This window comes from Pipra filicauda, unplaced genomic scaffold (genome assembly GCF_003945595.2).
Source record: "Pipra filicauda isolate LSUMZ 115617 unplaced genomic scaffold, ASM394559v2 scaffold36_size6622888_pilon, whole genome shotgun sequence".
NCBI lineage: Eukaryota > Metazoa > Chordata > Aves > Passeriformes > Pipridae > Pipra > Pipra filicauda.
Genome location: NW_024104498.1, coordinates 4,507,199 through 4,534,042, shown reverse-complemented (window position 1 = coordinate 4,534,042; position 26,844 = coordinate 4,507,199). Strand labels below are relative to the sequence as shown.

General features: G+C 40.7%; 1 protein-coding gene across 4 annotated transcripts in view; it reads left to right on the top strand.

Annotated features, from left to right (window-relative positions):
• The window catches only part of TESK2 (testis associated actin remodelling kinase 2), a 106,544-nt gene that overhangs the window by 66,538 nt on the left and 13,162 nt on the right, over window positions 1-26,844 (top strand). For all 4 annotated transcript variants that reach the window (XM_039384705.1, XM_027747097.2, XM_027747094.2 and 1 more), the window contains one exon: window positions 18,427-18,573. In XM_039384705.1, the coding sequence (XP_039240639.1) occupies window positions 18,427-18,573 (147 nt within the window). The remainder of the gene's footprint in view (window positions 1-18,426; window positions 18,574-26,844) is intronic.

Below are 26,844 nucleotides of genomic sequence, written 5' to 3'. Positions count from 1 at the left end.
TGAGTCAGTGACATTTCGGCTGGGTGATATTATTGTGTTCAACCCCTACCACTTTCTTATTTGGAATAACATCAAGATTACAGCTTAATCTGGGTCCTCTTAAAGGGAATTATGCCACTGCCCATGGACCCTGGCCAAGATCTGGGTATCAAATGTGAAGCTGAAGTTTCCGTTCATGTGAGTCTTCCCACCCAGTTTTACTGGGTTGTGTGTTTAATCCCTCTGTAAACTGCTCAGGAAAAATAAGAAAGGTAGTATTCTCTTGTTAGGAATAGTGTTGCCTGTTTGAGTCAAAATCAGTAAAATATTTTGCCTTTTGTATTAGTTTGAGTACAGATTGAAAGGAAAGTCATGTTTTGTAAAGTTAATATTGCTTGCTTGCTTCTGATTTGTAAGAACTGCTCAATTAAAAGATTAACCCTTTCCCACTCTCCCAAAGACAAGTGTGCTATTAATTAGCAATTAAAGCAGGTTCCTGGTGTGGTGTGCTTGCTTACTGTAACATGAGGAGACTGGATAGCTGTATGCTAATTAGCAGGATATGTGTCACCATCACTTTCTGGAACTTACATATGCAACTCTGAGGCAAAGATGCACATATGTGGGCAGTGAATTTCTTCACCTTCTGGGGTGACAGTTCTGCAATTCTAGTTCCAGCTGCTGTTGGAGTGATGCACTCTAGTTCACAGTGTCTGTATTTCTAGTGTGAGAGCAAAGGTAAAGACACTTCCAGAAATTTCAAGGTGCAGTATGTGTGAGCACTTTGATGTGAGAGGGACAGTTTTTTTTTGATTTCCCTCCCCCCCACACACACCTTGTGCTCAGTAGAAGAAACATTTCTAAGATGGCTGGTCAAGGCCTTCTGGCAGACTTTGCTGACGTTATTGCTGATTTCTTTTGGACATCTGATAAATGAAAACAGGGAGGTTTTGTGTCCTTTCACTCACTAAACGTATCCCAGAAGAGATCGAGCTTCGTAACACTTTGTAAATACTAAAACTTGGAAGATTTTCCTCAATGTGGTTTTTTTGTTTGTTTGTTTTTTTCCCCTCCTTCACAGCAGCTGCTTGCCATTTAAATGTCCCTCCCCACCCAAAAGCCAAGAAAATGAAAACAGTACAGATGCTTCCTCATGGAGAGCTAACTTTGTAGCTGCTTGCTTTGCTCAGCTATTTTTGAGTTCTTGGCAAGCAAATAAATCTAAGAAAGACTTCAAAGAATAACTTTTTATAGTTCTAATTCAGAATAACAGAAGAGATTTCAGAAACATCTTGAGACCAAAGAGGAAAAGTTTTAGACTGAAGAAGGTTGCTGCAACGTTTTGAGAAACAGAAGAATTTTAGTGACATGTTATAAAAGTATAATTAGTGAACACTGCTTTTCTTCTGTGGACCAAGACGGGATTTAATGCCTTCAATATGAAAATCCATGACCAAATTTGATGTTGTAGGGACGACACACACAATTTTACCCAGTGCAGTAGTTGTTCTTTGGTTTTACAGAGTTTTTAAAAGTTAAAAGCCGTATATGTTCCAAGTGGTGGAATTAGTTGTCCTTTCTGGCAGCATTAGTGGCATTTTTCATCTTGAAGTGTGTGTAGAGTAATAGCTGAGTTCTGAAGACTTCTGGAGGTTGGAGAAGGGGGCTGAAATGATGAGCTGAAGGAGTTATTAGTAAGACGGACGTGGTGAATCACCGATTCAAATATAGCCCAGGAGGATAAACAAATCAGCCACTGTCTCGTGGCTTTTTTCAGCCTGTGGTCCAGAAGGGTGGTCTCCTGGCTCCCAGTGCTCAGCATAATTGATACTGGCCTGGCACTACAAGCGCTCAGAACTTCTGCCAGGGTTTCACCTCTCTGGAGATGAAACTGTTGATTCAGAGGCCCATTGGTCAATAGGTGTCTGAGTCACTGCAGGGAGAATCCTCTTACACTGCCTGTGCTGGACCTGTTCTGTAAGGAGCTTAATTATCCCTCCTTCTGTTTTGAGAGTACAGTTGATGATATGCCTGTGTAAAAGGGATACAGCATCACTTAGAGCTTATGTCTGAGGGCACGATGGGAAATCATGTTCATTTAACAGAAGGAGTTGAGAACTTGTGGCAAATGTTCAGTGACTGCGTTTAGAGGACTTGTGCATAATGCCCTCCTGTGCTATTAACAGGCAGGGCAACAAATACAAATGTTTTAGAAGAGCCTTGAGGGTTTTGTAAACCTGTTAAGGGCCTACATTAGTAATATACAGCACTTTGTTATTGGAAGGCAGAGTTGAAAGTGTTAAGAGTTTTTTTTGCATGAGACACAGGAGAGGATCATGCAGAGCAGGTTTTTTGCTTGAGGAGGGTGTTGATCTTATGTATGCCTTGGGATTTTCCCTTTTGGCAGCATTTTGTGTTGTTTTAATTTTCCTCAAGTGGCTTTTGTTTTTGAAACTTGAGCAAGAGGCAGTTTCTGTTTGTTTTGGTTTGTTTTTTTCAAAATAAGAATGGAATTGTTTAATTATAGACTTCACTAGGACTTTGACCTTGTTCTGAATCCACAGTCTTATCAGTTTTGATAATCCAATTTTTTATTTAAGTTCTCAAGCCAGAAGCTATGGCATATGCCTCTTCTGAAGTAGCTCAATATCCTTAAATTGATGGAACAGTGTAGGCTGGCGAGGACCTCAATCCCTACAAGCACTAAGTTAAGAAACATTTAAGGAAAGCAAAGTAAATGCTTTAATAAGTGTATCACTCAGATGAACTGGCAGGCATTAGACTGCCTCAGTAACGTTGAGCTCATGGGCACAGATTTGCTGTGCTTGTTTTCTGTAAAACCAGAAGCTGGGTATTCGTTTCTCAGCATTCAGCTCTAATCTGAAGCTGGTGGTTTGTTTCTGTAGCTACAGGAATCTGCAGGGCTTCCTGCTGTACTCACATGCCTCTCCAAACTAATTTCAGCCTCTCCCTCAAGCTTCTCTGTGCTTTCCAGCCACCTTCCTAATCTGACAACTCTCTCTTCACTTCCATTTCTTAATTTCCTGGCACAGAGCAGCATCCTCAGTCTTGGAGAAACTTGGATAGTAGTAGAGCTCTGGTGTCAGCATGAGGTGCTGCTGAGCATTCAGAGACAGTATTGGAGCTGCTGCCAGGAGGTCAGCAGAGCTCAGGGACACGGAGCTGGGAGCCAGTGTGGAGCAGCCACGGCTCAGTAGGAATCGTGTAGGATCTTATCCCATACACATTTACCATTGAATGGCTGCTTGAGCTGCTTGAGCAAAATGGATGAGAGACAAACAAATTTATGTGTGTGTTGCAGGTTTTATAGGCCCATGCCAAAGCTGATACCGTAGCTTACAGTCTAGCATATAAAAGCCACTTAATACCTTCTTGCAGATCTTAAAATTATTTGTAGAACTCTGTTAAACAGGTTTATCTGAATTTCTAGGAGACGGGTCAGGCTAAAATCTTGTTATAATTAGATGTATATATATGCACAGAACGAGTCATACAGCTTGGTAATTCCTTCTTGAAAAAAATGAAAGCCCTGACAGCTGTGTGTATAGAAGATGAGGAAGGGAGAGTTATTATGTGTTGATTGGGATATCTTGAAATTGCAATGCTTCAGGGACAATAGTTAATTGTTGCAACAGAAGTTTTATGGCTATTAATTCATACTGGAAGATAGTAAAAAAGTGTGCAAATGCTCTGCTGCCACAATGTGTAGCTTTATTTGTTCCATGTGGGATTTGACGTGCACTGGGGCAGAGAGCAGGGCTGCTGCAGTGATGGGAGCACTTGGTCAGTGGTGGAGGGGTAGGACAATATTATTTCAGCCAGCAGCTGGACCTGCCTGAGGTGCTCTGCTGCAGGCTTTCAAACGTTGTCCTTGCTGGTGTTCTGCCTAGTCAGCCCTTCTAATTCCATCCCATGGTGTGGTATGAGATATTTTGTGGGTCTGAGCATAGCTGGGCAGCCTTGGTTTTAAGGTCCTGTGGCATTGGGACAACAGTAGGATAACGGTAAGGGGCGAGCCAGCCTTTCTGTGCACCTGCCTTCTCCTGAGCATCCCAGTTGCTGAGTTCTCTTTATCAGCTGCAGTGTGCAGAAGTGCCTCAAAGTGCCTTGAAGTCTAAAATATTTCCTGCCTGCTCAGTGGTGCTGCCTGCAGTAATGAACTGTGGTATGAACTACACATTTAATGCAGATGTATGAGACAAAAATTGCTGTAAGAAACATCTTGACTGTTTTGTTTGTTTGTTTTTTTAAGAGAATCCACATAATTCTTTGAGCTTGTGCACGTTTTCAGTTCAATTAATTTTTTTATAGCTGTGTCATAAACCCCAGGACAAAGTTAACTATGGAAATCCTTCCAGACGTGGTAATTTTTATCTTGGACAAGATAATTGCTATTGGACAATTTTGACATGTTGTACTGTCATAGCTTACTGAATTTGACACTGCTGTTTTTACCATCAACCGCAATTTGATTGTTTTGGGACAAGAATGCTGTTTGGAAAAGACTTTTTTTTTAAATTCCTTGCATAGTGTATCCCTTTTGTACTTGTAAAGCTCGTCTTAATGAAAATGCCTGTGGCTTTTGAAGGGAGAGGGTTTTTTTCAGTGAGTTCTTCTGTGATAACTGAAAACTTTCCTTCTCTGCTTTCTCACCTTTCAGTAAACTAAAAATGCAATTAGTGGAGTTTCGGGTTTTCACAGACCTTCCTTTTTCAGTATTTTTCTTTTTTACTTTTGGAGATAGCAGTGATTAGAATGAAAACATATTAAAAGCTTAAAATTCTCAGCATTGTTTTAATTGTGCTGAATTATCCTTTTCCAAAGAATGGAAAGTAAGTTCTTCAAGGGAGAAGGTCCTTCTGACGTACAGCTTTCACAAGCAGAATCTGTCATTAAAAGTACTTCATTTTCCTCTTTTGTTTTTTACTTCTGTCCCTTCTTAGTCAACTTTTTGTGGAGAACCTTTGACCCTGGAATGGAGAAAACCAGACAGACATCACTTAGGTCTTCTCTTCTGAATTTTATGCTACAGCAAAAATTGTAGGCCTACGCTGCCTTCTAGATGGCGATTGCACACTTTGGAGAGTTTTAAAAAGCTTTGGAACACCATTCCTTCCCTCCTTCCCTCATCTCCTGTAAGACTCGCTAATCCCTACTTTTATTCCACCAGTATGATTCATATTGTTTGAATAACTTTAGTTTTACTCATGTAAAAGCTCTGCAAATATTTACCTCTGCTTTGGTGATCACAGCAGGCTGTCAGCTCTAGAGAACTTGGTGTCTTTGGCACTGGAGTTCCTATTATCTGTCATTCTGCAAATATTTCGTGCAGCAAAGGAATTATTCCCAGTTTGAGTATTACCTGTTTACCAGCTGATATTTAGTTCCTGGATAAGTTGGCTCTGGCGGTTGTTCCTCAAAAAAAAGAACAGTTGCAGTGTGAAGTTGATTAACCTGAGCTGGAAGACAACTGAAGAGAAAATGAAAGTTGTGTTAAAGATGGCACTAAGTAGAAAATTAAAAAAATTAAAGGACTTTTATCTTCATCCTAGAAAATTTTCATCATAGAAAAATATTCCTTGTTTGTTGGATACTCCCATCCAATTTCTAGCAAAAAAGCTCCAACAATTTAGAGAATTATTAGGGAAGTCCTTTAGTACATGTAAGATGAAAGGTTTAGGTATTACCTGCTGTGTTCAGTGAAGCCATACTGATCAAAGGCTCCCAGATCAGTTTGTATTCCTTAATATCTTGTGCTTTTCATTAGCTCCTCTTGCTTATTGAAATCTTTCTTAGATGCTCTATGCAGTCTTTCTGACTGTAGTATTGAAAAAAGAAAACTCTAAAGGAGGAGCCAAAAAGCAGAGGGGTGGGAAAACTCTAGAGGTGTTTTAGTTTGTCATCATAGCGTGATAATCTTTTTTTCAAGTTGCTTCAAGGGATCTCTTTTGGATGACTTTCAACAGCTGGCATTTTTAAGTGCCTCTTGGCTGTAGGATGCTGCGGAAAGACTGCGGTTTAAACTTTGTAAGAACTCTAAGTATGTGTAAAATTCTGCAGATTAATTCTCAGCCAATGAATAACATGATCTGTGGATTATCACTGTAGTAAATCTCTACTTGCCTGCTCTGCATGGACTTTTTGTCCATAGTTCAGATGTTTTTTGTAGCATTCGTTGGAGCTGCAGCTTCATTTTATGGAAGGGGTTCTTTCAGTGGTGCTGTGCTGGTGCCAGTGCTGGACAGTGCTGTGTAGAGGCAATCTGGGCCTTTACAGGTATAAAACCCAAGCACCAGAACAGTAAGTTTAGCCTTACTGAAAGTATGTCAGAGGCATTGAGTCCTCTGCTAAACTATGCCTACTTTGTACCCTTCCTGGTATGGATTTGGATTTTAGAACTGCGTATATTTAGTTCCAGGAATGTATGCTTTGATGACGAGAATGGTTATGTGGTATAAAACTAGAGGCACCTATTGCTATTACTTGCTTGCCCTTTTTTGCTGCTTTTGTTGTAGGGCTGGAAGTCCAGCCAGCAGGTAGTATCCTTATTTCCTCTGTTAATTTGGTTGTTTGGGTTGTTTAGCTTTTCCTTTACAGGAGTCATTAAGAGTCAGGCTTTGCATATGCTTGCCTCAGGGTCAAGAGAAAATCATTCATCTGGAGCCCAGGGATTTGACCTCAAGAGAAGAGTAATTCACTCCCTGTTAATAACTGTGAGAATTCACTGTGGGACCTGAGCAGAGCAAGGGCCATGGCAGCAGAAGGAAGGTTTGAAACAGTGTGAAATAAGTCTGGTGTTAGGAAGACTGGGCTAGTCTGTAATGTAACAGGTGAGAAATCATTCCATTCCACTGACACTGTTTTCCAGCACTAAATTGGAATGAATGGTTTATGAGATGTCTGTTAGGGCTGTTCACTCTCTGCTTAGTGCTTTGTCACAGATTCACAGAGGGGTTGAGGTTGGAAGGGACCTCTGGAGGTCGTCTGGTCCAAACCCCTGGCTTAAGCAGGGTCACTTAGGGCTGACTGGGGCCAGTTGGCAAGTTCCATATCATAGAATCACAGAGTGGTTTGGGTTGAAAGGCACCTTTAAAGATTATCCAGTTCCAACCCCCTCACCATGGGCAGGGACATCTTCCACTAGACCAGGTTGCTCAGAGCCCTGTCCAGCCTGGCCTCGAACACTTCCAGGGATGGGGCATCCACAGCTTCTCTTGGCAACCTGTGCCAGGCCTTCACCACCCTTACAAGAATTTCTTCCTAATATTTAATCTAAGCCTACTCTTTTTTATTAAAAAACATTACCCCTTGGCATTGTAAAAAGTCCCTCTCCATGTTTCTTGTGGGCTCCCTTCAGGTACTGGAAGGCTGCAATTAGGTCACCCTGAAGCTTTCTCTTCTCCAGCTGAACAATCCCAGTTTTCTCAGCCTTTCCTTGTGGCAGAGGTTCTGATCCCTCTAATCATCCTGATGGCCCTTTATGTTTCTGTTCTTGAGGAAAAAAAAAAAAAGACTTAACACAAAAATTGTTGCAACTTAATAGGTGCTTTGAAATATCTTGTTAATTCTATCATCTTGTATTAAAATAAAGTGGAGTCTTTCTACACTAGGGAATAGGGATAAGGTAAACCTACAAGATGCAAAGATATGTTGCTATGTGTCTACTTACTGGCACATGTTAATATTAAAAAAACCCAACTAACTAAACATGTACAGAAACACGAGTCTTTTCTGCTTCATTGCTCATGAACATCAGGGCTCAGTTAAGAACAACTCAGAGTATCACCTTTGTTGTCACGTGCAGCAGCTACCTTGCTGAAAGGAATCAGGCACTGGCAATAGGGACTTTTCTTAAGAAGAGCCAAAAAATTAGGAAGCTTCTGTTTATATTCCAGGATGAATGTGTTTATAAGACGTCAAACCAAGTTTCTAGCAATATCTCTTTGAAACTGTAAAGATCCTGATTCTTTAAGGTGATAAGCTTTGGGATGTGTGCCAGATTTCTTATATCAAAGTATTATTTTTAGCTTTTGCTTAAATTATTGTGATTAAAAAATAGAGATATCTATAAATTTGAATATTAAGTACTATCAGTGTATGTATCTGACAGAAGTTATTCTATTAGCTTTGTCTGGGACCACATGCAGACTGTGTGCTTTCTTGTTTCTGTGTAGCATGCAAAATGATTCCTAGTACATCTTTGATCATTTTGAAATGCAGTTATAATTGCTTTTATAAATTTGGTTCAGTGCAGACACTTCCCTTCATCTCTTGATTGTTTGTAATAGAATTTTAAAAATACTTGTCAACACTTGAACCATATTTGGTCGAATTTTTTTCACTCTTCACAGCATATGGACTGTCACTTTCAGTTTTGCTGTGACAGTTCACTTGGGTTCTCAGTTTAATTTATAAAAAGTAGGTGAATGCACTCTTAGCAAATGTAGATCGAGGCTTGACAACCAGCTCTACCTTAATCTTTCTCTGTGCTATAAAAGGCATCATATTGTTTCATCTCCAAAGCAGTGTCCTTCTTCCTTTGGATTTATTCTCTTTAGAGGAGTGCAGCATGTCTCTTCAGCTTGAGATCCCCATTTGAAAGACACATACCAGCTTGCAGAATTGAAGGGGCCCGTTCCTGTGCCTTTGATCCTGTCAAGAAGTCCAGGTATCTCTAGAAGCAACCATGTCCTGATTAACTGGAGAGTGCTAGACTGAACCAGCTGTATTGGTTTAGGGAGAGGACTGTCTGCCCTAACTATACTTTTTGAAAGGGTACATGAGAAAGGAACTAAAATTAAAATCCTGTTTCCAGTGTTTATTCAGTCTGGATTATCAACTGTAGGAAGGCTGAATGAGGGTCAGAAGGATATGAGCACCATCATCTGTTTTATCAGCTAAAGGTGTCTCATTTTTGTTGAAATAATGCTGTAGACACTTGCACTAATCTTGTCCCAGCAGCTGAAGAATTCCAGACTTTGGTACCCATCTGTACCTTGTATGTGAGATTTGAGTCAGGTTGATTAAAGGTAGATGTAAACCTGACTCATCTGTGTGCACCAGTGGATGCAAAATCAAGTGTGAACATGGTGCACGTAATAAGTAAATTAGACTGTTCAAAGTAAGCGGAGTTTAAAAAGCCTGTAGGAAAGTGAGGGGGGTGGTGGTATTTGGAAAATGTCACACGTTTAAACCTTGAGTCATAACTTTAAGGCTTCTTGAATTATTTTGTAACACAAAAAAGCAGTGTGTCTAAGACAGTGAAGTTATTTCACAGATGTCAAGACAAAGTACGTATTCTTTACTTTGTTTATATTATTTTCCTTGGGAACCCAATATTTTAGTGAATTTGTTAAAAAGAAAAAAGACTTCAGTCCCAAACACAGCTTGATGTGCTGCACATACCAAAAAAGTCCATTTAAAGTCACACAAGGGGGCCTGGTTTTCAATGACAGGAGGCAGGAAATTTAGTGTTCCTGACTGAAATTCCATCTCCAGTTCATACTCCTGTAGCCTGGTGTTGTGGCATATGGGGTGTGCTTGACCCTTTATTTCTTTCTCCAGCAAAAATGATACAGGTCTCCACAGGAGTTTCAGCCAAGTCTGTCTGACTTGTAACTTTGCAGTTTTGAGTGCTTAAATATCAACAGGCAGGTTCTTGGAAAGCATGTAAAGGATCTTATTTAAGTAAGCTGATCTTCCAAATTTTTTGTACATCTGATGCCTACTTACTTTTTTTTTTTTTGACAAATGAAAGGTAACCATCTTGTCTGATTGCAGTGATCAGAGACCTGGCTTTCCAGAACAACACTTTACAGAGCTGTTTTTTGGAAAAAAAAAAAAAGTAGCTTTGAGTTGGTTGTACCAAATTATTCACACAGAATGCAGGGACCTTCAGTTTAGTAGGAAGTTAGATGCTGCTGTACCTGGTCACAACACTTGTTCTGAGGACAGAAGGATGGAATTGATTCTCAAAAAGCTGCAGCGAAAAGCTCAGTTGTGGGAAGCAGAAATCTGACAAAATGTTGGCTTGTGGAAGACACAAGCTGGCCTTACAGGCACTCTCTGAGAGGGAAGTGATGGCAGATCAGTTAGTGGAAAAAACTTAGTGTAGCTTGGTGGTGACCAGGTAAGTTAAACACACTGGGGACAAGTCTCCAGAGAAAGTCTGTCCTTTAAGCAAGAGCAGACAAGCAGTGAAAGATGTGTGAGCCCTGCACTGTGCTGAAGGCACCGGGGAGCTGCAAGATGCATCTGCACTGTGTGGTTAGGAGAGGAGAGAAGGGTGGGTTCTCACAGAGAAAAAAGTTCAGGTGTAAAAAGAACTATAATCAAAGACACTAAAGAAATCCTCATGTAAAGACAGAAGCCAAGACTTTGAAAGTAGGAGGTTAACCTGAGGTGCACAGTCTGTATTTATGCATGCAGGTGCTAGATCAGAAGGGACGAGCAACCAGTTATTTCAGTGAGAACTTCTGGACATGCAAGCTTTGGAATTCTACTCTTTCTTAAATGCTTGTGTATGAGCTTAACAGCTCATAGTTAAACCTCCTTTTTTCCCTTCCCCCCCTCTTTCTAATTTTTTACTAAACCTTGGCTACACAGGCTATATGTTGGCTTTAATTCTTTCCCTCCCCCTTGTAGGAGGATGATTGACTTGTTTTATCACTTCAGAGCCTGTAATAGTGCACAAGCAACTTTTGGTCTTTACTTTAATTGAGGTAGATGCATCTAAATATGTTGTGTTCTGAGGAAGGCTTTCTAAGTATCTCGCTGATGCAACCCTCTTCCTCCTTTTTAGAATGTCTCAGGGATAGAAGAAAGTAAGATAAGAAGCAGATAAATGTTGAACTGCAAACAGCAAGTTCCACTGTCTCATTCTTTCTCTCCCTTCCCCGTCATGTGTGAGGTGGGTGGATGCTCTGTGTGTGGGTTGTGTGGGGTTTTTTGGGGGGAGATTTTAATATCTCTGTTTTGACACTCACTGTAAGCCTTCTGGACCCTTTGCCATTGCCTCAAGCTGAAAGAAAAACAAACAAACGTTTTTGAACTTTATATTCTGCAGTTCTGTTATTGGTGGTTTCTGATATCCTAGAAATAGGTCTCAGTTAAGAGTGAGAAGATGAAGCTTCTCAGCTATTATGGTGGGGTGGGGAGAGAGGGGAGGAGAACTGAATAGTGCCTCGAGGGCCAGATTTTCCTGTTACTTCTGTATATGGAGATGCAGTCCATATGGGTACTGTGATGTTGGCCATTTAACTTTTTGCCTTGGAATTTTTTTTTAATGTATTTTCAATAAATTCAGTTTGTCGTGCTTTCTCTTCCTTCCCCCCTCTGCACCCTGGATCCCAGGAAACATACTCTGGAATTAACAAGTGCTTTGTAGTTTCACTTCCTCATTTCTCTTTATTTATCAGCCATCCAAAACATTCAGAAACTGAGTTGTACAAGAAAATTCTTCTAATGTTTTGCCTTTACACACTGCTATTAGCAGGGGATCTTGGTGCCTTCTATAATTGCAATAAAGTGTTTGAGCACCTTCAAATCCAAATGGACATTGTGGCACAGTGGGAGTGTGGAGGCTTGGAAAAGAATTCTGAAACAGCTCAGAAAAAGTATTCCTTGTGCAGAATTTAAACAAAGTTTGTATTATGAGAGGTGTTCATGTGCTATAACTTTTGCTCTCAGTAGATCCTTGTGGCTGTTTTACAGACTTCAAAAAAAATGAAGCAAATGGGTTATTTATCTGGATCTTGCAGGCATATAATCTGTGGGCTGCTGCTGCTGGTATTTTTGTGGGGAAGGTGAGAAGGACCTTATTTAAATAAGAGGCTCCTTGTCAGGGACTTCAGCTTCTAGAACTGAGTGTCTAGTATGTTCAAAGTGCTGCCAGTATGGATAGAGCCTTCTGCTCTTAACAGAAGTGTTATTGTAGAGATGCTGTTTCTCTTGCCTGTGTCAGCAACAAGGTACTTTCTCTTCTGTGCCTGTGTGCTAATTTATGCCATTGCTAGCTTGCCATATCCCAGATTCTTATCTGCACTGAAACTGGGCTCTACTTCGAATCCAAATGGTTGTGACTTCAGATTATAAATGCAGGATTTTTTTGTTAGGCCTTTTTTGCTTTCTGGGGTTTTTTTTCTACTAATATAATCACAGGAAAAATGGTTATCAAGGTCAGTTTGTATAGATATACTGGGAGTGTTTTCCGGTTCCAACAAAATAAGCTTATTTCCTGCAATATTTCAAACCCGAGTATGAGTAAGTGAGCGTCCGTAAAACTTCACACATATGGGTTGCAGTAGTGCATTGTTGCTTTGTGCCTCAGTGGTGGAAGCCTTACCAACCAGAATCTGCTTCTAGCATCAGGCAACCAGTTGAACATTAAATTTTGATTGAGTGAAATGACAGGAAAGGGCTAAATTCAGCGTGCTGTGACCATAAGAGCTGTTGGAATTAGAGAATTAAAGGAAGACAAATCTTGCCATATTCTTTTCCATGCCAACACTTGAATGTCTGGAATGCAACAAATGGTTTTCATTACAGCTCCTTCCTGAGTTAGTGCATGTTAATTCTTGTTTGCCCTTATAAAAGAAGCCTTGCCTGTACATGCCTTTTCAGCAGGAGGAGCCAGTGGATCAATCAATGCCACAACTGACACAGAAGAAGAAACAGAGGTAGATCTGTTGCGTTTCTTGGCTTTTGGTTCTGAGTTCTGACGAGTAACCAGGCGATGGCAGTTGCCTGAGGAAGCAAGTTGCTCTCTCCTCTCTGAATAGCTGACACCTTTTTAACTTTATTTTAATCCTGTAATGGTTAAGTCCTTTAAAGAAAATGCATCCTTTTTATTAAAGAATTGAATTGTTTGTGTTGGTTTAAAAGCAGAAGACAAATTAACTTTAGGTTAAAAGACTTGGTTTTTCCCCTTTGTTTTCAGCAACTGAGGAGCAGGAAAATAAACCAGCCTTTAGATGAAGACTTTTGGATTTGCTTCTGCCCTTTCAATCAGGCTGTTTTTCCAAGCCACTTGTGCCCCTCTGATCCCTCATGAAAAAGTTTGAGCTTTGTTCTGAAATATGTTTGCTTCACCTGCGTGTTCTCTTTCAGTACATGTGGTTTTCTCCTTGGAAACGTTAGTTGACCTGCTGACCCAAAGTATACTTGTGCAGCCCAAATTCAATATCCAACTTGTTCTGTTTCAATGTTTAACTTATTTTGTTTGGTTCAATCAATGTGTTAGATATTTAGTGGCAATGGAAGGCTACTGCTCAGAGGTGAGGTGGTTGTGTACATTTTTAAATTGTGGGATTTTTAATTAGTGGAGGGGTATGAACCAACTTCAAACTTAAAAAAAAAGGTCAATTTAATCGGATAGTCAACCTCAGTGTATCAACTTGTAGTATCTTATGTTGTAGTTTTGAACATCCTGATACTGTCTTTCTTTTCCAGTTCTGCACAGTTGAAGCTAATGAAAACAGTTGGGGGAAATCAGAAAATTTCCAGTCCTCCCACTGTAGCTAATTATGCCAGTTGTGACAGAAGGGTAGATTGGCTTGTTGTCTTGCAGCCAGAAGCCTTCAGAGTAGTCGCTTAGAGAGTGCCGAGTGTGACAGATGACTGCTAAACATGTGACATCTGAAGGTTGGGTTGTGTCTTCCTTGAAATGGATGGTTTAAAACTGGTCTTAAACTTCTGCAGAAAGCTAAGTGAAAAGCTCTCAGCTTTCTTTTATTAGACATGAGAGTTACCTTCTTACTTCCAGCATTAGAAATGATAAAAATATGGAAGCTCTGTCTCTTTTGACACTCTCGAATGCATTTGTTGACAGCATCTGCAATACTGTTATTTTGCTTTCCCAGTCTCCCTTCAGAGTCCAACTTCTTGGTCTGGCTTTTGCTTTGACATCTGTTTCTCCATGCTGAAGGTGCTAATGCCACAATTCTAGTTTCTCTTTCCTTCTGCTTCTCTGCCTGTCTCTTCAGTGGGCTTCTGCAGTATATTCATTCGTTGCTGTCTCAGTGTTTGTGTTCTGGGTCCCTGTAGCTCCCACTCTTTACTTACCTCATTTGGTCAGTCACCTTAAATGCACTCTCCACACCTGCTTTTCTTAACCACGTAATGCATTGTCTTTGGTAACATTTGGGCTACAGCAGAGGGGTGTCTTGTAGTTACTTGTTGCTTTTTGAATGGCAAGCAGTGACATTAAAAGTCGTCTAAATAGCAGGCCAACTTTTTTTCTGGCTTTCCTGTGCAGTATCTGATGGCTTATTTATATCAGACCTACATATTGAAACAGTGTTGTTTCTCAAAATAGCATTGAAAACTCTTTGCAATTCCCATCAGTCTTCCCCCTCAGACTTGACAATATTTGGTGTCTTTGTTTTTGAGCCATAACTGCTGAAATTGTGTAAATTTGGTGTACCTTTTCTTTAAAAGCTTCTAGTTCTCATATTAGTATTTAAACTTTTCTTTTGAATTCTGAAGCTAAAATCTGACAGCTGAAGTTCATCATTAGTCTCCTGAAATGAAGCATGTAATGCTATGTGTGAGTACTGTCATACTCTGAATTTCAATCCATTCCATATTTCATGTGCTTGAGTCTGATAATGTGACTGCAAGTGTCTTGCAAGGCAACAGTCCTATTATGCTGTTCTTAGGTTTAAAGTAACATGTTTCCCTATCCCCCAACTTCCCTATCCCTTTGTGCAGGAAAGGGTTATATACTGCTGCTTCTGCATTTCTTAGCAGTAAACTATAACATCAGAAACCTCTTCAAGACTCTTTGATCCAAAAAGCATCTGTGCTTGGCTGAGCTTCTGAGTGATGTGTCCTTCAAAGAAGCTACTGCCCTCTTTCCTCATAAGATTTGGGAGAGGTATAAGAAATGGAGTTTTGCAGAACTTTCATTCTAGCAAAAAAACTGTGAACTCCTACCTCAGAATTTTTTTGGAAAGAATATTTCTGCGGGTCGAGATGCCAGGATCTTTTAAACCAGCATTTCGTTTGCTTTGAGTTGTAGTAAATGCAAAAATAAACAACCTGTAGCGATTACTTTCAGACTCTGGCAAGCAGATAAACTGACTGCTGGTATCCCGTTACGTGACAAAAAGCTAGCAGGAGGAATAATGGGTAGCTGTTTCACTGCAACCTGATGATGGAGAGTTTGAAAAGGTCTGAACACTGCTCCGTTTAGCTCTGAGGTCTCTATGAAATGTAGCGTCCTTTGCTTTCATTGTCACGACCCCATCAGATCTCTGCTCCAATTGCTTGTACACTTATGCAATGGCTGTTGTTGTTGTAGTAGAATAATGCTTTGAGATGATGTGTGTGCTGCAGTCTTACTGTACCAGCACTGAAATGTTTCAGGGACAAAACAAAATCCAGTGTTCTCTTTGGGAGAGGTGCATTTACTATCCTTCAGGATATTCTTGCCACAAAGAGCTGGTTTGTGCCAGTAAGAGACTGGGAACAAGTATTTTTTTTCTTTCAGTAGCCCTGGCATTTAGGAAATAATGTTCATAATTCTGTGTCTGTTCTGAAAAGGCATCGTTGAAGGGCTCTGAAAAAAATAGGCCATCAGGCTGGCTGTTTGCATTATCAGCCTGAATAACCAGAAGAATTGAATTACTTACATGACACTGAGGAAGCACTGAACTCTGTGTGGTGCTTGCCTTAGGGATAATTTGGGATTCTGCATGCAAATATTACCTGCTGGTCAGCTAAAACCTGAGATCAACTGGAGTCTTAAACGTGTCTTATAGGAAAGTCTTAGTTCGGTTGCTCTCTTGATGATTAGTCTCCTGTCTTTCATGGAGGTACAGTGGAATGTAGAGCCAAAACCAGATTCACATCTCTAATAAATGAGGTCTATGCACTTGCTGGGTGGCAGTTTTGGATAGGAGGCCTAGAGAGTTTTGTAGATGTGCTGGAGACAGGTTTGAGTCCTGCTTTTGCAGCTCGTCCATATTTGTGTCCTCTGTGGGTGTCAGCCTTCGCCCACCCCATGCTAGAGTTGAGTCCTTGCAGTTGAGTGAATGACCCTGCAAGCCAATTTGACTGGAAGAGTGCTGGGAGAATAGATATATTGGATGCACTTAGCTAATATGGCAACAGTGGATCAAATCTGTAGGCTGCTGTATTGAGAAGGAAAGTAAGAGCATGCTCGATATAGTAGCCAGCTGTTGTCCCATTTCAGTGTGTGTCAATACTCTTATGGGCTGCTTGTTTATTAGCACTTCTGGAGCCATTTGTGTCATGGTGTGGCACAGACTAGAAAATGGAAGCTGAGCCAGTGATTCCCTTCCCCCTTGCATTGTCTTGCCAATGAATTTAAGTATGGTAGTGCTGTATGGGTGGTCTATTGTCTGTTACTGCCCTGTCAGAAAGGTGAAATGGTTTGGGATAATTGCTAAATGTCACTCTATAACTGGGTTATCCAGCTTGGAGCTTTGGTGCCTTCTGTTCCAGGTTGGTCAGTATAGTTCAGATGTGAACATAACTGGACAAGAAGTGCTGTTCACACTTTCCCAGGGAGGCTGGAAATATATTAGAAGTTATTGTAGAAGTCTTATTCACCATTTTTACCTTAAGCATGGTAGCAACTTATGACTTAAAAAAAATATAAATCTAATTTTAGTGAGCATGTTTTTTTCTTGAGTGCCCTGTAAGGTCATCTAGCTCCCTTAGGGGTTCAGATAAAAGCAATGAGAAAGATCAAAGCTGGAAAAGCTCAAAGCAGCATTGTTTCCAACACTGAACCAGGTTGGCTGCAGCTCTGGTTGGTCTTGAAAATCTCCAAGGATGGAGATTGCATAGTCTCAAACTGACCTGTTCCAGAGCTGCTTCGCTCTCCTGGCACACGTACTCCTAGCACAAGGAACAGGTTGTTTTGGAGAGAGAGGGGTCATGCCCTGGACTGCCAGTGAAATGTTCTACTGTGCATGGGCTGGGATGAACCCCATTCCCAAGGGATGCACAGTGGAACCCCTTCCCAGTGAGCTCTGTGTCAGTTAAAATTGCTTCGTGCCTCCTCTGTCTGAATGCTTTTGCCACCTTAGTTACTTATGGAACTTGTGTATCTGCTGAAAAGGTTTTCAAAATTAACCAGTGAGCTCAGCAAAAGGAAGAAACTGTTCAGGAGGTGAGCTGTGACCCTTGGGCTTATCAGTAGAGTCTGGCTTTGTGTGCTCTTTCCTTGCTATAGCACAGCCTGAGGAGATCATCCATCCACACTCCATTGTGTGTGGTTCATGTTTGCCTTGTGCCCAGGCTCCAAGACACAAAGAAGCCCAACAAAATGCAAGCAAGTTACAAGTTTCTGAAATAACAAAAGCTGCAATTAAGACTTCAGTTTGAACATGATAATGGTGCCACACTGTCATGTGTCATTGTCGGGGTGAATGACACGGGAAAGTACAAAGCCATTTGAGAGAGGGTTGGAGATCTGTCTGGCACAGAGGAGGGAAGTTGGTGCAGCCTGGCACAGTGTTACATGCGTGGGCCAATCTTGGGAGCAAACTGTCCTGCCTGCTTCACTTGGATTTTCTTGAGAGAAGTCACTGCATTGCTGCCAGGTTTTCCTTCTGGAGAGAGCTAAGCTACCCTTTCTGCTTGGTTGCTGGTGGGGGACTGGGGCTGGGAGTGAAACAAGAAGCTACTTAAACACGATGTAGCTGCTGGTGTGGTATAAAGGGTCTATACATAAAGCATAAGCTGTGTTTCTGTAATGATTATTTGAGCAGTGGAGCTGCCATGTCTTAACCCTGGCTTATATTACTTAGTGTCATTTAGGTGCTGCTTTGTTTCACTGTCTTTTATAGCATTTATCTTTTACTTAATGTACTTTCCTTTTCATGAGGGCCACCGTTTGATGGGGTTGATTTAGTACTGAACACAGTGGGAATCAGATTGCTGATTAGAACTTGTAGATACAGCAGTGAAAAAAATGGAACTTAGAGCAACACATTGTAATATTTTTCTTTGATGCTGTTTCAGTTTAGGGAATTGATATCTGGGAACTTGATCAGCCTCCATGACCTACACTTGGATACTTAGCCTGCTGTTTGTTGATTTATCCTATATGAGAGCCATCTCTTCATCCTTTTTTGCCCTAATTTTCCTCAAGCTGGAAATGAGAGGGTGATATGGTATTGTAGGTGTTTCTGAAGGCTCTATTTAAGTACCAGAGAGTTAATGCAGTGGTGGCTGTCACGTGCATCTTTAACATAAATGCATCGATACAGCTGATGAAGGGAGACATTTTCAACCTCTCTTGATCTGCAAACTTTGTGCCTCTCAAGCCCTTAAGAAAAGAAGAAGTTTTAATACATAACTGAGCTGAGATCACCTGTGTAATTATGAATTTTACATTCCTGTCAATATATGAAGTTTAAATAATTAATTACGAATGTTGCTTTGTCTTTTCAGTACATCAATTGTGGTAACCTGGAACAGCTCTTAGACAGTAACCAGCATCTGCCCTGGACAGTGAGGGTGAAACTGGCTTATGACATTGCTATGGGGGTCAGTTATCTTCACTATAAAGGCATTTTCCACCGAGACCTTACATCCAAGGTACCGTTTATAAACTTAAGAGAACTTTTTAATGGAGGTACTGTAAGTGATTGTTGGGGTTTTTTCCTCCTAAGACATTTTGAGAAATAAATTGAAACACAGTTTATAGAATTGAAACTTTCCTCAGAACATGTTCATAGTTTGTATGGGAACTAGAGAAATTACTATCCTAAAGGAAGGTCATTCCTTAAATGAGTTCAGCTTGGGATTTCTCAGAAAGCAGCTGCAGAGTTTTTTAGTTCCGAATTGTGGTTCAGTAAAGTATTTAAATCCCTGGATAATTAAGCACAGCAACCTAACATTTGGAACAGGTTAATCATATAAAGAACCCAATTGAGAAGATTATGACAAATGCACTTTAAAATCTCCTTGTTGTTTTTGTTTCCCTGTGTATTTCACAAATCTTCTGTAGGAAGAATGACCTTTCATTACTAATTCTGTGTTAAGTGTTTCTCTCACTTCTAAAGTCAGTAAGATCAAAAGAGTTTGCCTAAAATGTTCAAATTTCAGAGTTTCTTCCAGAATGATATTTCAGTGGCAGAGTTTTCAATGGACAAAGATGTGTTTTTTTAATTGCTTTAGTGACAACTTGTATGAATTTATTTGGCTGAAGTAGCCAGCTAATTCAAGCTCGGCAAGAAATATTGACATAGGAGCACTAAGCTCTGTGAACAGATTGTCCCAGTATTCACACTGGGTCTTAGCATACATTGCAGCCTGTTGTGAGGGCTTTGCTGTCCTGTCTGTCCTGTTGTCTGGAGCTAATGAGCTGGTTTAAGCTCACTGGGGACCTGCAATATGACAGAAGTTCTTGAGAAGACTTCATAATGCACTTCAGTCAAAAGCATCCAGAAGAATATTATCTGAGTCTAAAAGGAACTGGTTTTTAAGATTAAAAACAGCTTTTAAAAACCACAACACAGTGTGTTTGCAAATGCGAATGACTACTAGTTCTCCATCCAGTTTTCATTTTTTTTTTAACATTACCTCAGTGCAGTGTTAAACAGATGTAGAGTGTGCATTTAGCCAAAGTGGGGAAAAAAAGTTGAACTGTGGTGATGAAAGAAGTATTTCAGTGAAGTCATAAAATACTTCCTTGGCTGTTCTTTCAAGAGAGAGGGGCTGAATTCTGCCAAGAAGAATATCAAATTTATGAAAAATGCCCATACTTGGAGTCACATCACTTTGACATGATACGCTCCGAAAGCTTCATTTCAGTCACCTTGGAGTGTGCAGAGAAGAGATGCATAAAGATATCTGAAAAGATAACTTGGTGTTCCCCTTTCTTTTTCAGCTCAGGAGGTATTTTAGTACATTTAAGAGTAGAGTTCCTGCAAGGAGCCAAAGTGCCTAAGGAGAACTTTGTGCCTGCAGCATTTATCATAACACATACTGTGATAGCTAGTCATATGAAAATCCCATTTCCTGGGATCCCTGTGAATGCCTTTGTTCCCAGCTTTACATAACTGTATGCCCTTCTCTGGAGCTGCCCTACCAGTGCTTCAGTGTTATCTATTGTTGAATGCCAATTGTTTGGAAAGTGCACCCGCTGGGAGGGGTTTGTGATGTCCCAGCAACAGCAAACTCATCGGAGGCCACAGGAAGCAGTGAGGTTATTTAAAAACAAATGAACCACATATCAAACCCTAAGAATTTATTAGCAGTTATGCTATATTTGGATTGTTCTTAGCACTAAAGTTGTAGTATCTCTGCGGGTCACATTGGAACCTGTCAGGATAAAAGTCTAAGTCATCAGCTAAGAAACTTTCAAATTTCTTGGGCATTTTGGGTTGTTTTCTGTTTGTTTGGGTTTTTTTAAATTTACTTTTAAAAGTGTTTTTTATGTGATGTATGTACTTTCCTTGTTCTGTTTGGGAAGGGAAGTAGATGAAACACCAGGCCTTAAACACCCACCTTAAACAACTTGTGAATTTTATTAGTGTGTTATTGTATTGATGAAATATACTTTAAATCTATTGGACAAATTACTCTCCTTTTGAATCGTAAAGAAGTCACTTTGTTCCAAAGCAAAAAAATTAAGATAACCATAGGAAAAACCTGTCACCAAAATTTTCAGTGCTCAGACTGTGGCCTTTGGCTACTGCTTGAGGACATGCCTTGTCTTTTACCAGGTTTGTATTGGTGGTAGGATGGGTCATCTTCATTCCTACCAGTAAACAGTTGGTGTGTGAACAAGCTGAAGGAAAATGTGATGGACTCTTTCCTTGGGAGAGAACTTCTGATCTGGATTGAACAAGGGCAGATTCAATACTGTTCTATAATATACCTTTCTTTGGTAAACTTCAGTAATTGATGTGATGCTTTAGTGTTCAAATGAAAGCAAAGACAAGGATTTAGACCTGCAAAAGTCAGAACAGTGAGCTTGCAGGGTGAGAGAGTGGAGTATTTTTCTAGAAAAATTCTTGGCCTTGACTGAACTGTGAACAGAATGAAACTGAGACTTTCTGTGCAATAATGTCTCCGTGCTTTAACTGTTACCCTTAAGACAATAACCCACAGCAAACTGTCCCTGTAATATGAATTTTACTATTAAAATTACTTGGATTAATTTAGACCTGTACTTCTGCCTTTTTTTTTCTGGAAAATCTCTGATTCCTGGAGCTTCCTGGAGCAGATGGTGTGATACATAAATTTTACTATGTCAGTTATGTCAGCAGAATTGTCTTACTCTTAGTGTTATATGTGCCTATGTATTTGCATAGCATTTTAAAGAAAAAGTTCCTATCCCCTGCCAATCTGAGATCGAAAAATAAGTGGGTTGGGCCATTAGTCTACAGCAGGGTGATCTCTCTTCCTAATGGCACCATGTGGAGAGTAGCAGAACAGCATTGATACTGCAGGAGGCCAGAGGGAAGAATGGTAGAGAAGAGTAGATGTAGGTCATTATAGTTAATGCGACAGCCCACGGGGATGTCAGCCCTGACATCCCACCGGTGCCCTTCCCGATGCCCTTCTGTCAAAGAGAGAGGCAGTGCTTGTGAGAAGAGTGTGCTGCCCAGACAGCTGGTACTCACCCGTGTCGTGAGCAGCTCCGTGCTTGGGCTGCTGGAGCTGATCAGGCTGATCTGCCCTGGTTGGTAGTGACAGCCTGGCTTGAATCTGTCAGAAAGTACAAGTGGTCAGACTGGCCTTTTCCAGCCTGCAGAGAGTAGGGGGGTGGGCAGGGCGACTCGTACGCTTTGTAAGCCAAGAAATGTGCTGTCCCCACTTCTGACTTGTCATAAAAAGATTTACGCAGAGATTAAGCCATAGATGGGTTCTGACAGCCTGCCTCATTGGCTCATTCCCTGTCCCCTGTCCATAGCAAACCCTGTGAATTGTTCTTTATTTGGGGCTCGTTGTATGTATTGGCATCCTGGAATCATGAGGATTTTCTTCATCTTTCAGCGATTGTCAAGAAGGTCTGGTTATGAATTTTAACTCTGAAAGTCTTAGTTACAGAAAGTGCAATCATTAAAACAGAAATCATACTGTGAAACACTGAAAGTGTTTCAATAGAAGCCACTGAATTGTGATATAATTTTTCCTTAATCTGACTTGGTTTTTCAATATTCTGGCTGTTGTAATGTAGAATTAAAATAGCAATGTTTGGGACAGGGCAGGGAAGAAGTGTCCAGCCTGCAAAAAGAATATGGCAATCTTTTTGTACCTCACCCCTCAAAACAAATATCTTACTATTACACAGTGAGTTTCTTCAACACCTTGTTTACACTGTATTTGCACTGCATTCAGACCCTGTTCTAGAAGCGCTGTTGATTTCCTTGGCAGCTCACACCAGTGACTGCCCTAATACCAGTGAACTTATTCTTACAGTACCTCTGAGATGAGGGAGATGAGTAAACTCAGCCTTATTATGACAGACTAAAAGCAAGAATACTGGTGAATGTTGTGTATGTGTTTTAAGACTTTTGTCTTTTGTTTGGAGTGTTTGGCATTTTACGTGCTTAAGTTCAAAGCAATATGCTCACTGATCTTAGAGACAGTTAGAAACATTACAGCACTTATAAAATAGTCAGATTTGACCCCTGGAAGCAGAGAATGTTACTAATCTTGTGTACCCTCTGAAAAATTGTGTTAAAGTAGCTTCCTTGTCACAGACTTCTCCTGTGATGCTGAGGAAGGCCAGAGTCCAGATCCCGGGGCAACACTGCAGTAGTCTTACCCACAAGACAGAAGAGCTTCATTTGCAGCCCAGGCTTTCTTTTTCATCTCTTCCCAGCCTTTCTGTCACCCTGCTGTTTATGTGGGAAGAGCGGCCAGGGTCCTGAAAATAGTGGTCCAAGTGTTTTATGTACAGCCCCAATTCACCATCAGCGTGAATCCATTGTGTGCACTAAAACACGTGGATGCCAGGTGGAAAACTGTGTGATCGTGTAATTAAGGATATTACCTTAATGTGTATGCATAAGGGGAAGAAGGAAAGTTGTTACAGGAAGTTTTACATCCCGTCTTTTTTGCAATATTATTATTTTGATCCAGAGTTTTTGTATGCAACTTCCTACCAGTTTTAGAAACAATGGAAGAAAGTGACATGATGCACTTTACCTTAGGGTTGGAAACCATGATATTCATGGTGAAGGTGTTTGTTGCTTCATGAAGTAACATGAAATATTTTTAATTTGTATTTGCTACTACTGTTAATTAATATTACTAAAACACATTGCATGTTTTTGGTGTGGAAGAGGACTAGAGAGAGGGACAGGAGAGATGCCTTGGCAGTGAGAAGTGAACATCTCGGAGTCTACCCATTTTTCCAAGACTGATCATACCTACTCTTACTACTCAATCCTTTCTTCTGGTGTACAATGCCAGTCTCTGGTTAGGCTTTTCATCCTTGTTCATAGGCTTTTTCTTTTCTTTTTACTCCCAGTTCCTGCCCACCAACCTTATTGATCAATCTCCTTGTCTGGCTGACTGCATTTACCCTCTTCCTGTTGCTCCCCCTTGATGCTTTATCCAAGCAATCTTTGTGTTCTGGTCTTTAGTTTGTTCAGCCATTTCTAGCTCTCCCCATGTTCTGCTGCTCCAGATTAGCTCTGATCCCTGCCACCACCACCTGTTTGCTGTAATTGCAGTTCTTATGTCCTTGTAATAGTATTTGGGGTTTTTCCCCTGTATCAGGAGCCTTGCTTAAGACCCTGATCTTGGTCCCTGCCAGCCCCTGGCTTGGACTCATCCTCTGTCTTGTCATCTTAGTCACTCAAATTCCTCATGCAGCGTGTGCCTGTCCTAGCCTACTCTTTGCAGCAGTGGCAAAAGATGCATCTTACACAGAGGTCTCATCATGTTTCAAGTTGAGAACATGCCAAATTTGGTATGATACCACAAGCTAACATTTTAAGGATTTTTTATTTTTGTTATTTAAAAATTTGTTTGCAACACATATTCTAAGTTTGTTCTCCCAAGCACCTGAGCTGTTGTAGCTGAACACCCCCTCCCTAAAAACCCACCACCAAAACTCTTGATTAAAAACAAACTGGCAAACCCTCAAACAAGTGCCTTTTAGTTTTCAGAATTATATATAATTAAAAACAAGGTTTTATAATCAGTAGTAGGTTGTGAGCAGTTTTAGGGGACATTGTGAGCTCCATTGATGATAAAAATCTGTGAAGAAATATATACAGATATATACACACATATGAATGCGTGTGTATTCCTGCCAACATCTGCTTTCACTTCTCAGCATGTAATGGCTCAGCCTTCTCCCATTGAGAGAGGAGCAGTCTCAGTTACTACGGGACAGAATCCTGCATGTAAGCAATTACTGTGGATTATCTGATGTAACATAAATTCACTGCCTTTGGGCTTGCAAGTGACATGCCCTGACTTCCTACCTTGCATGCTGTTTGCTTCTTTAACACAAAATAAACCCCAAGCAGTGAACAGCACCTTTGTCTGATGAGTCTCATATTTGCTGCTGCGATTGCAAAGTCCCCTTTGTGCTGCACTAAGCTCTGGTGTGGATATTTTGCACTGCAGGGGAGAGCTGCCACTGAAAAAATTAGCTGTTACAAATGGTTATTTCTAGTTACAATAATAAACTTTTACTGGGACTTTGGGAACCGAAAGGAGCCCATCCCTTAAACATATTAGTTTCAGAAGTGTATCTAGTACTGTAAACTTCCCATTATGCATTTAATTGTCAGTGGTGTTTTTCCTAGAGGGTAACACTTTAAAAATAGCTGATACATCTCAATTGGCCTTTAAGTATTTCAATTCAGTAACAGTCATCAGAAGGTTGCAAGTGACACTCAGTAGTGTTTCTGTATTTTCTGGAGTGCAGTAAAGTGTCTGAGGAGTTTAGCTTGTATGTCATACCATAAAACAAAACTATGGAGTTTCTTCATCTAAGCAATTTATTTTTAACTCTGAAACTCTTGAGTCTATTTTCATTTTTGTTTATGTAAAAGGGAGAGTAGAATATTGCGTTTGTCTTAGTAGGATTATGCTGTGCAAAGCAGATGTTAAGCTCCTGTAACACACAAAGGGGGCTTTATGTTCTTTCACATCTGTCTGCATAAACAGCTCTGTTAACTCTTTAGGGCTCCTGTACAGAGCTCCTTGCTTCTATTAAGAGACTGCCTCAGGAAGGACTGATGGGGTTCCTGTTTTGGAAAAAGAAACCACTCTTGAGAACCCAACTGAAGTCAAATAGTGCTCTCTTAAACTGTGTGAACTGCCAAAGGAAAGAACTTCCCCGTCTGTAGGAGTCCAAAGAGAAATCTTGAAAAGGTTGTCATATTTTATTGCCTTGCAGCTTATACAAATAGTACAATAGTAAGTCAAAAGTGTTTTCTCAAAGCCCGTGTTGTGAAGCTGCTTGGCATTTCATTTCGTAGGCAGTTCTTGAGAGGTTCTTACACTAGCAAGGGGTTTGAACTCTTGCATTTCTGTGCCAAAATCCATTAATGAAACTTCTTCATACCACATTGATAACACTTTTTTTTCTTTTTAGAAACTGAGAAGTATCACTTTGTTAGAAGAAACAGTGCAGTATGTACCATTGTACTTTTCCTGCTGAGAAACCACCCCTAGATTAAATTCAAAAGCTCTTTTTGACCATTTAGTCTTTAATGAAGGTTTCTCTCTTTTTGATCCTGATTTACTTCGGTGGTAGAATGTGAATTCTTAGAGATGTCTTTCATTGGGTGCACATGAGCTACCAGTTACTGTGGGCTGTGTTCAGTCCCCCATTTATGAATTGCATCTTAAATCTGGTAACTCAATTATCTGTGCTATGGGTTTTATGCAGCGTTGTGTAAAGGCATCTCTAAGGTGGAGGAGGAGTATGGTGATGCTGGAGAATGTCAGCACACTGTCCACACAACTTTGCCTTGAATAAGTTGTAGAGGCTGGAAAAGTGACATCTGACCATGCTAGTATATGTAGAAGGGGTTTACTACTGATTTTGCTGGGAATAGGCTTCCACTCTTTCTGGGTTCCAGGAAATTGGTGCTTAGCTATTTAAAAACTTGCCCCAGTTGAATTAAATCAGTTTAGTTTCACTACAGTGAGCATTTGTAGTGACACTGGGATTTTATTGTATGGTGCGTGTCACCTACCTGTGGCTGATATCAGTATGAATAAAAAAGTCACTCTTGTACTGGAGTACATATCCTAATGAATTTAAATTCACACTCAGCACTTCTTCCCGTGCAAACAGAAAACAAGCTTCCCCTAATGAGAGAGAACAGTTTAGCTTCTTTCTTCACGTCACTGAACATTGTGCAGCCCACCAGAGCAGAACAAGTGATCAGTACTTTGTAGCCCCAGTGTTGCCCTGGGCTTTCCCCAGTGCCTTCTCCTGGTGCAGTGGCCTCTCCTGCAGGACCTGTGGACCCCACAGCAGTGGGCTGTCTGCACTCTTTGGTCTCTCCAAGCGCTTGCATTGCAAGGGAGCCTTGGCTTTGCTGCAGGCAAATACCTCTCACCGGGGAGGGAGCTCAGAGCTGTCAAGCAGCATTGGCTTAATTTATGATTTATCTGGGAATAACCTACTTGTATAATGGTTCAGTGCTGTACCTGAGAGCTGGGACTGCCTGGGGCTTGTTGGGGGGTGGGATTGTTCATCTTCAGTTGGTGACGTATCGCTGTCTAATGGGATGTGATTAGATGCTGGTAAGAAGCTGAAGGAATATTTGCTGTCAGGATGATGTTGATTTTAAGCCTCCCTTTGGTATCAAAGCAGCCTTGTAAATTATTGCAGATCCTTGGGTCAGTAGATAGGTTTCTACAGATTTTTATTTATGT